This window comes from Apaloderma vittatum, unplaced genomic scaffold (genome assembly GCF_000703405.1).
Source record: "Apaloderma vittatum isolate BGI_N311 unplaced genomic scaffold, ASM70340v1 scaffold19929, whole genome shotgun sequence".
NCBI classification, from domain to species: domain Eukaryota; kingdom Metazoa; phylum Chordata; class Aves; order Trogoniformes; family Trogonidae; genus Apaloderma; species Apaloderma vittatum.
In genome coordinates this window covers 7,524-18,435 of record NW_009736071.1, presented here as the reverse complement: position 1 = coordinate 18,435, position 10,912 = coordinate 7,524, and the positions used below count along the sequence as shown (strand labels likewise).

Sequence of the window (10,912 nt, the reverse complement as noted above, 5' to 3'; positions counted from 1 at the left end):
CAATCTTGGTTAGTAAACAAGAGAAGGAATATTCAAGGAAAAGCAGTGTGCCAATATGTTACATATCCTTCTGCTCAGTGCAGTATATAAAACCTGAGGTTTTTTTCTGTTTCTCTTTGTGTTGATGGCCTTGCCAGGCAGAGAGATTAAAAGACAGCTTAGGATCAGCCCCTCCTTTCTTGCAGGGCAGTATGGCTGTTGGAAATATATGCTGTCCTCATGGATTTCTGAGCACTGGAAGAAACCTCAGGAGTCCAACTGTGGTCAATTTCTGCATGAAGAAGGAATTCTTTTTTCTCCAATTAAGTTATCTTACCCTTTTCAGCAGGGCTGGAGATATGTACCTTGAATGCTACTGAAGAACACAGTTGGAATAAAATGTGAAACCGTCTTTCGAAATGTGCCTGATGTCCTTTCTGCCATCTAATAATTAACTCCAATGCATTATGCAAGTGGAGTTGCAAGGATGGGTTGAGTTTTGTTTAGACAGCAAGAGAGAGAATGACAGCCTGCAGGGACATCTCTGCTCTGATGAGAAGCAGCAACCTCAGAGAAAGTGCAGGGCAAGACAGCAAGGGGCATGGTGGAGGGCAGCAATTAAGATCAATAATTGCCTTTTCAGGTCCTTTCTGCAGGACTGTGTATATTTCTGGGTGAGCAGCTGGCGTGCGTGGAGCTCTTCATCCTCTGCAGCCTTTTGCAGACGTTTAGATTGACCCTGCCTGATGGAGTTAAACAAGCCAACACAAAATATCTTCTGGAGAGCACTGTGCAGCCTCATTCTTACAAGGTCTGTGCTGTTCTTCACAAGGCAACTTGGTACCAACATCCTGAACAGCCTATTCCACCAGCTTCATTCAAGAAATTTTCTAAGAACTGCTCCCATTTTTAGTTTATTGTGTTGAGGAGATCTTTGTATGCAAACCTTCAGGTGCTGTGAAAAGCACAGACTGGGGTGCAGCCAGGCCGGTGGTGAGTAGAAGAAGATTTTTATTCCACCAGAATCCTCGGAATCTTTCAGTGGTGTCTCCTGAGACGTGAGATCTGGTATTCTTCTTTCTTTTTTTTTCTTTTGTTTCTTTTTTTTTTTTTCCAATAGCATTAGCTACATTGGAGTCTTTCCTGTGCCATTTGCAGTCCATCTGTGCTGTTTACTGTGAAAACTGAGGTTGCAACATTGCCTTGCTCTTGATTCCCCAGTCTGCATCTCCTGGAAGTGATGGTAGCTATTAGCATATTGCAGCATAGTGATGTATTAAATACACTCAAGAATGGAAACACTCCCATTTTCTGGGATCAGGAAGAGTGGTGGGAAGGAAGTGGGGAGAATAATTCAGAAACCTTAAATATGATGGAGGAGAGTTAAGAAGAATAATACCGAGTCATTTCAACAGTTTCTCAGCAGTTTTCTCAGCGTAGAGTAGTTTGGAGGTGTGAAATTATGATAAGTGCAATTCTAATTTCTGTGATTTTGTTTCTTCTGGGTGCGCAGTTCCTGAAAATGCAATGGAAAAGTCGTGGATTTCCTCCTGGACCGACTCCATTTCCCATCATTGGAAGCATGTGGTGGATAAATTTTAGAGCGGATCATCAGAGCCTGAAAAAGGTAGGCATTTGCAGATGTGAACTGAAGATCTATTGAGGCAAAAACTGTAAAAACTAGTGATGGCTGTTGATAGGCTGATGTGGTAGTAGGGAGAACTAATCCTGAGGGAAGGTGGGTCATAGAAGTTAAATTAAGTGCCTGAACAAGTTAAGTCAAATCTGCAGAGACTCTAAATCCTGTGAATGCTAATACGTGTGCAAGTTAAACAGAACTGAGGGCAGTAATTTTGTCTCAAATAGACTTCTGTTTTTAAGGAAGGCTTTTTGCCTTGTAAGAAAAAAGTGTTTCTTGGATTTCCCACCACAGTCACATGCAGAAAATCTGTGAAAACAATTCTTCTGAAGATGTGAAAAGCACACTACTATGTCTGCTACTATCATGGGATGGAAACAAGATTGTATCCCATATGCAGCCAAAACGTTAGCTCCATTGTTTTTCTGGAGTCCAGTCTGGGAACTGCTCATTGCAGATGACGTTAATGGTGAAAGGAAGGAACTGATGGGAAGAATTAGCTAAGCATGTTAGCACAGGTTCTTTCACTGCTCGACATCTACCACTGAGCCAGAACTTCACAAAAGAATCCAATGTGTTAATACATTTTTCAAGTCACAACCTTTCCTTAGGTGCTAAGTGCATATCAGGGGTGATCTGGCTGCAGCTGGAGAATGTCAGCTTCTGGAAAAATGAGCTTAAAAGATTTTAAACTTTTCTGATGGGTACATATTTATCACTGTGGGAGGACAAAGCTGTGCTGTTTCTTTGCCTAGAGTCAGGGGCTGTGTTCTTGCTGAATATCTACAGGGTTCTCCGACAGCAGTTGTCATCATTAGCCAAGCAGAGGTGAAACCTGTAAACACTCGGTCAGAGGCACCATTAATATTGCAAAACAAACACAATCCAAATTTAAAAAAAGGCAAGAGCCATCTATTCTTTTATCATTCACATACTGTGAATAGCGGGCTCCTAGTCCGAGCCCAGAACCTTACTGTGGTAAGCACAGCAGCTGCAAAGTAAAACCACCATCCCTTTTCGCTTCCTGAGCCCCTGAGTATTGTCGTGTTGGAAGAGAGCAGCCCATCATATGCAATTTGGTGTATGTTTCTCCCATGGGTATTTTTTTTTGGCATTGATCTAACCTGCAGCTGGCAAAAACCTATGGCAACATCTGTACCATGTGGATGGGTCACAAACGTGTGGTGGTGCTGTACGGATTCCAAGCTGTGAAGAATGGTCTCAGCACTAACTCAGAGGATGTTTCTGGGCGACTGCGGAGCTATATCTTCAACAAAATGGCAAATGGAAAGGGTAAGGTGTTCATACCTGTGGAATAAATTAATCCTTGACTTTCTTTGTTACCTCTCATGATTTCCTTACTGATAGGCCCTTAGTTCCCAATTCACACATTCTGTCTGCTCAGGGTGAGGGATATCATCCTGCAGCATTACTCTGTCTCCAAAGTCCCACTGTCACACCTGTATTTCAAAATCTTACCAGAGCAGCAATATTTCTACCTAGCTAGGTGATTTGTAGTGTTGTCTATATGTGTGTCCTGATTTGATATAATCTGGAGCTTGCAGCCTCCTCTGCAAGTTGAGACTAAAGTAATTCTTTATGCTCCCAGCTGTTTGCTTACAGCAAAGGCTGCTGCAAGCAAAGCATGTGCAGAGCTGTTGAACAAAGTCTAGCTTTTTGGGAAGTCCGAAGGCACAAGAAGGTCAGTGGAACTTTAAATGTATTAGCCAGGCTGTAGGCGCAACATATCCTTGTTCAGAGCTGCTTATTGTGCACGTGGATTACAATCTGGAAAGCTTTAATTTATACTACCAGCTAATGTAATGTAGAGAAAAACATCTTTAAGGAATAGAGATGATTAAATTTGAGACCATTTCAGTCAATTTGGAAGGGTCTTTATTGCCACCGTTTATTTGGATGATGTGGAGTAAAGCAGTTGGGCTGTGACAAGCTGCAGTAGCAGTTTGCAGCAGGGATGGCTTTAACAAGCAGCTGCAGGTTGGCAACTCTGCAACACAGATACCTGCCTGTTGGACTGGCTCCTTTTCTACTAGCGCAGGCTTTCAGGACAACAGAAGGAATAAGGGAGAGCTATTCCAGTCTCTGGTCAAGCAGCTGTCTTAGGGAGCAAGCTGGCTTTCCCAGGGGAAGCTTGGGCTAAGCTGGCGGAGGAAAATGATTCCTCACCATGTCGATTAAGGGATTTGTGCTGGGCTGTCTGCTAGGACACAAGCTCACAGCGCTGGGGCCTGAGATTCCTTTCTGTCCCCCAGGGAGACCTCTAGTCCTTGGAAGCTGTTTGTAGATTGGCTAAAGCCTGCTCTTCCTACTCTGGTTCTTGCTAGGTGCCAGTTCCTGCTCTGGCTTCATTGTCTTTCCAGGAGGAACACGGACAGGGCAAGAGCTTGATATCTGGTTTAAACAGCCTGATAAAAGCCAGAGACACAGATAACCTGTGCTCAGAACCAGTTATCCACTGTAGTCGTTCAAGAGTTTTTCTTTTTAAAGTACTGCCAAAAGGGAGATGTGATAATGTCCAGAACGTTTGCATCAAGTTAAGAAGCACAAGCACAGGAAATGCACAGACATCCCCAACGAGCTCCACAAAAATCTCTGTTGGCTGCAAGTAGCTTGGTGAGAGAAACCATTGGATTCCTAGGAGGTAGAAACCTGAACTTACCGTTTGCTGAGGCAAGTTGTCTTAGAAGTTGTATTAGAAAACTGTACAAGATAATGAGATCTTGTAAAAGATTGCATGAGCTGGGCTATAAGCCTTTCTGTATGAATAAGGGTTTAGATTAATTTCTGCTCAAAGCATGGGCAAATGAAAGGCAAGACCAACCCCAATGTCATTGCAACTTGTAGCAGGCTGTTGGGTGGAGTTTCAAGTAATGACCTGTTCTCAGACACTTCAGAAAGAATAGGACTAATTTTGGAAGTCAAATGTATGAGTCCTGAGATTTGAGTGGGCTTTTTGCAAAGATGGGACTATATTAACCAAGATGGCTTCTCTAACAAAATACCAGTAAAAGAGCACTGCCCTGATGGGGCTTTCTTCTCTGAGTGGCAGTGTGATGAGAAGATCACTCTTAGTCTGTATATCATTTATTATTCCATAAACGTTCATGTGACACAAAGTTCTCTTGATGGCTGAAGGTATCCTGCTCTCAAACGGTCTCACCTGGAAACATCAGAGACATTTTGGAATTGGAACTCTCCGAAAACTGGGAATGGGGAATAAAGGAATGGAGTGTGGGATACAAGCCGAGGCCCGTTACCTGGTCGAGTTCTTCAGGGACAAAGACGGTAGGCCATCAACAGGGTGCTGGAGAACTGCACTTTGGGCTTTTGATATAGCACATTGTATGACTCTTGAGGGCAAAGAAAATAATGGCTCCAGAAAATAAAGGCTTTGGAGCGTGAGCTTAGATTTACGGTGCAATCCGAACTGTTTATCAGTCAGAGCTCAGAAATGTGTATTCTGGTATCAACACCAGAAAAAAGAAAAAAGAAGGCAAACCAAAACCCAAGACTGGGAGTTAAAGACTCTTCTCAGTTTTGAATGAGGTTTATCTGTTGTTAAATTAGCCAGTGAATTTTGAGTGTTTCACCGTAACAGTCTAAATAGCATACAGGACATTTACTATAGCAAAGGAGATTAAGTGCGTGCTTTGGAGGTGATTGCTTATCTCTGTCTGCAGGGAGAGCTGTGGACCCTTCCTTCCCCATCGTTCATGCTGTCTCTAATGTCATTTGTGCTGTGGTTTTTGGACATCGTTTCTCCCTAGAGGATGAAACCTTCCGCCAGCTGATCGAAGCATTCAATTGTGTAGTGGCATTTGGGAGCAGCTACTTTTACTATGTGAGAAAACTACTTATTAAATATGAAAAATATTCTATTATTACACATTATTGTACATTATTTACTGAACTGTTATGAATTATATTGTTATTATGGTTATTGCATTGTTTAATGCACACTAAATGCTGTTGAAAATTCTCACTATCAATATGAACTGGACCCGCAATGCTTTGAGTTTGACATCATTCAACTATTATATTGCGATTATGTTAATAATCCTTATTACAATTTCTCAGAAAAGGTGATGTGCTTGGGATGCTGAACTTTTCTGTGATGGAAATACCAGTGTTGTTAAGGTGAAAAGGTGATACTCTTTGTATCACAGTCAAAGAGTGATTTTTTTTTTTTCTTCTGTGTCCGAAAGTAATATATAGAGAGTTATTAAAGTTAAATCCGTCTGCAAAAATGGATTCTTTTGTTGGTGAGTTAACACAGCAAATATAGGCAGAGTTATGCAGTGAGGATAGGAAAGAATCCAGGGTGGGGATTATCTTGTCTTTATTTTGTGGTTTTAATGTGTGATCATGTACTCAATATGTACCCAACGTTTCTCTTTGAGGCTACAGCATTTTTCCTAGAGAAATTAATACAGCAGATTAGCCCACACTATATAACAGCCTTGCTCACGTGGCATAACTCACCGTTTTCAGTTACTAACGTGTTGAATGCTTGCTCCACAGATCAGTGAAGTTTTCCCATGGGTTGCAGAGCACTTCCTAAAACCTGCACAGAAAGCGTTATCTGCTTGTGAATTTGTTCGTTCTTTTGTAAGGCAGGAGATCTTTTTTTTAAGAGGCACAATAGATGAACCAGATTTCATTGACTTTTACCTCAATCAGATAGAGAAAGTGAGTAATTTCTGCTGTATGTGCCACAGATCCTGTCCTACTGGTTTCCCTGCACCTTTTCTACAATTGTCTATACGTAGCAACGTTATTAGAGCTCTACAGATACCGTTAAAAAAAATTACTCTCAAATTGAAATAGGAATAGTCAGTTTAATAACTTGTTTTAGAAGTGTAAGTTCATCACATTGGTTTGTTGTCACACTGTGGAATCCTTAGTGCAGGCTGGGCAGTGGGTGGTAGGGAGGAGTTAGAAAAAGTGTGGGTATTTGGATGGGTATTCTGGTTCTCTGTGCTTTATTAATATTTGCATTAATTAATATTCTTTGTACCGAGCTTTTCAGTGCTTAGTAGTACTGTATGATTGTCGTAGCAATCTTTAAATGCTGCAGTCTCTGCTCTGAAGAAAAAAGCATAAATCTTTAAAAAGAATAGCATACTATATATGCAATAGCTGAAATCAGCAAATGTGCAGAGAGGGGCAAGGGTGGGATAAAACTACTTTGAAATGGTTTTTTTCTGATGTGGAAGTCAGCAGCAAGGCAACAAGTCACTCCAGAAGGCAGCATAACGGGACCTTAGGCATGTGACACTTTCAACAGTACCTGTAATTTAGCAGTAACAAGGTACTTATTTGAGGAAAATCTTTGCTTACATTTTTTTTTTTTAACTCAAGTACCTGTGTTTTCTCCTTCCTTTAGAAATATCGTTTGTTTCAGTAGCGTGATCTCAGTGCTGTTACACAGGTATTACTCCATTTTATCTTTCTCTTTGATATGTGTAGACTAAAAATATCCCTGGTTCTACATTTGATGAGGATAACATGGTGCAGTCTGTTTTTGACCTTTTCCTGGGTGGCTCAGAGACCACGGCCACCACCCTGCGTTGGGCTCTGCTCTATATGGTCGCTTATCCGGACATCCAAGGTGAGTTGTAGACACAAACACGGGTGTGTTTCAAGTAGAACAACTGTCCATTGCACTTTTTTTTTTTTCTGTTGAGATCAAAATGTTTTGGAGATCAAGCTGCCTTTTTTTCTTCTTTTTTTTTTTCCCTCAAGATCATATTTTTGAGCTTTGCTTTTAAGAAGCCAGTGAGGTAGAAGATTTTAAGTGAGAGATTTTAAGATAATTTGAGGAATATTCAACTTGTGATGCTGAATTTTATCTTGTTGATTTTTGTCAAGCTCTTTCAGTACTGTAAGCATGTAATGGAAGATTAGATCCAGCTGAAAACAATCAAGGTGAAATATAAGCTTGGGTTAGAGAAATGCGGTGCTTTTCTGGTATCCAAAATGTGTAATAAGAATATATTAAATGGGCTCATAAACTGAGACACTAGTTGTATTTCTATGTAATAAATATATTTATTGTAAGGTATGGAAATATTAAGCAGAGAAGGAGGACAAAAAGATGACTGGAAAATTCTAGACAAGGGCATAGATGCAAACTACTTTCAAAACTTTTGAATTATTTGATACAAGGCTTTCAGAGATGATGAATTACTAAGCCACGTACATGTGCTTGATTCTTGGGTTTAGAGCCAGAACTCCTTCATTTTTGTGCTTTTGGTGCTAGAATGCTGGAAGAACAGAGTGCACACCAATACCTTTCAAATTCTGATGAAATAAAAAGCAAACAAAACCTCTTAAACTATTAGACTAATTTTTCAGCATGAAATTTGACCCTGTACTATCCGAAACTGTATAAGCTATGTTTTTACTGGAGCCTAGATAACAGCCTAAAGAGATTAACTGTAAGTGATGGTTTGGTGGTGATATTATTATTATTGTTGTTGTTGTTGTTGTCACTAATGTATTTATATTTTAAGATATAGTAGGTATAGATTATTTACGTATTGTATTTTTTTCTATAAGTACTGTAATACTAAAAGAAAGTGAAACCTCTGTTTCATGTAAAACAGTGTTGTTCTATCTATAAGGTAATGTTGGGGTTTTTTTGGTAGAGAAAGTCCAGAAGGAGCTAGATGCTGTTCTGAGTCCCTCCCATCTAATCTGCTATGAGTCGGAAGAAACTGCCTTATACAAATGCTGTGATTCATGAGATCATGCGCTTTGGCAGCATTATTTTAGTCACAATTCCTAGAGAAGCTGTGAAGGATACGACTGTTTTGGGGTATCAGCTTCCAAAGGTACAGATATCCTTTCTATTCCACTGTGATCTTTGAGCATGAGTTAAGTTCCTTGCAGTCATGTTTACCATTAACCCCTTTTGGTTTGTCCCCCAGTTTGAGACAGATGGGTGCTGGTGATGGCACTTTCCCCCTCCCCTGCCCTCTGGCCTGTGCCTTTGTCTTGTAGACAGTGAGTGGAAATGCTGGCCAAAAGCAGAGTTTCACAGCAATTAAACCAGCGTTCTGTGAGAGTGCTGCAGCCTTACTTTCCAAGAGCCTGTGGTTTTGAAATACTTTATTAGCATTTGAGCTCTTATACTTTCCAAAGATCTCAGAGAAGACTTTTACCAGAAATGTGCAGTGGTGTTAGTAGGGAAGGTGCAGACTGTTAATGCCAGGGTATCGTCTGCCATGTGGAAAATTGAGAGGTGGAATGTTTTATTTATTGGTGATGACTGAGACAATATCAAGCATCTACTCAATTTTTTCTTATTATTACCTGGCTTCATATTTGGAATGTAATGAAGATGTTTCCCCCCAGCTTCTGAATTGCTACCTAACCTCACATAAAAGGCTTCTGCCAGTTTCTTTGACTTCTCCAGCCTTTCCAAACTGAACCTCAATGCCTCCCCAGGGGCACATGTGGAGGAATCTTCCTGCATACCCCTGCTCCACAGTGTTTGTCATGCACACCTTTCCCATCTCCCTCTTGAGAAAGATCATTTGAAATACACTATTTCATTTCCAGGATGCTACAATGTTCTTCATCTGTCAAAATGCATCAAAGCTTGTCAGAAGTGGGAAAATAATTAACTAGATTTAGGACATGGTGCTAAAGAGCTGTGGACCACTAATTTTATTGTATTTGCCAACAGAACAGAAAAAAAGGAGACATGAAGGGATACAGCAGGAAAATTCCTGAACCTGAAATACCAAAGTTTCTTTTCTTATTAATTTTTTTAAGAAAAAAATACAAACAAAACCAAAACCTCAGAACAGTTTGAGAATATTATTTTTTTTTCTGAATAAAATAATCTTTCATTTCTACTGCTTCTCCCTGTGACCAGCAGTATGCTGAATTATAGATGGAATCTGTTTTTGTTCTTTTCTTCTTGGTGTGTGAGAGGCAGAACTGAGGCAACAGCATCTTCCTTTCAGGGCACTATAATTACGGCAAACATAGACTCGACTCTCTTTGATCCTGAGTACTGGGAGACCCCTCACCAGTTCAACCCTGGTCACTTCTTGAACAAGGATGGAAATTTTGTAATCCCAGAGGCCTTCTTGGCCTTCTCAGCAGGTAGGTGCATTGATAACTGAACCTGATTTTTTGGGTTGGCTTGTGAGTGTGAAGCTGTCTGATTTTCATCGTGGGGAAGGCCAAAGGAAGTGAAATCCCAAACTCTAGGAGCACAGAAAAATGTTTGATTACAAAATTAAGTTGCTTGGTAATTATATAAACCCTTGATCTTAGATTTTTATGAAAATGCAGAGAAGGTAAAAGGAGTAGAACTGTTAAGAACTCGAATCCTCAAATTATTACACTGTTGTCCTCCATCATCCTCTGCATATGCCAGGTTACGCTGTTACAGGGGCTGTTCTGTGACAGGCTGCTCTGCTGGAGCCGATTTACTTTGTATAAATAATTCAATATTCATCGGTGCAGAAATTTGAAGCTGGATCAAATACCTCCCAGGTGGCTACGTCTTGCCTGGGCAGCTTCTGGACTCACTCCTTCACCCAGTCTGTGAGTTCATAGAAGCTTAACCAAACAAAAGCTCTTGGGGATCATGCCAGGGTGGAATAGCTGCTTGTCAGAGTCCTCAGCTGAGATGTGCAAGTATCAGGCTTGCGTTTGTTGGCTGAAGTGGGCAGAAGAAAAATTTGAATATTGATTTCTAACATCCAGGTCTAGCCAGTACCTTTCAGGGTCTGTCACTGCCTTTCTCTGACTGGAATTTGTATCTTAGATGCAGTTAATTGATAAATTTGGAAAAGTTTTTTCTTCAACAAGCTGTTTTTTGCTGAAAGCATTATGTAGGAAAATGTCCAGTCAGATGTAGAATGTTTTCCATATTCTGTTTTTTTCACTGCTATTAGTAAAGAAAAGTCAGTCTGTACTAAGTGGAAGCTGTGAGGGGAAACTAAAGATGGTTTCTTGTCATGCTCATTTGGAATCAAGAGAATGAAGCTCAGTTCATAGAGTCAGAGGGTCCTGTAGATTAGGAAGTAAAATATGAAACTCCTGGAAGTGTCTCTGGTATCTTTTCCTATAATCTGGGCAGATCCTGCAAAGAAGGATTGCAGACATTTCAATTCTTCAGTCGGTTCAATTTGAGAGGAAAATGTCAAATTCAGCAAAGCCTTTTGTTCCCTGATGAGGTTGAGCAATGCTCTTTTGAAAAGTTGGGAAGCAAGTGCTGGCTACAGACCTCTGTGGGGACTGACTGCTCTT

General features: G+C 40.6%; 1 protein-coding gene across 1 annotated transcript in view; it reads left to right on the top strand.

The window, feature by feature from the left end:
* Nucleotides 1-1,441: 1,441 nt before the first annotated feature.
* LOC104279529 (cytochrome P450 2J2-like) overlaps nt 1,442-10,912 on the top strand; it is a 9,692-nt gene continuing 221 nt past the window's right edge. The window contains 9 exon segments of the mRNA XM_009876841.1: nt 1,442-1,606; nt 2,749-2,911; nt 4,775-4,924; nt 5,320-5,480; nt 6,161-6,328; nt 7,109-7,250; nt 8,290-8,347; nt 8,349-8,475; nt 9,616-9,757. Coding sequence (XP_009875143.1) covers nt 1,442-1,606; nt 2,749-2,911; nt 4,775-4,924; nt 5,320-5,480; nt 6,161-6,328; nt 7,109-7,250; nt 8,290-8,347; nt 8,349-8,475; nt 9,616-9,757 — 1,276 coding nt within the window.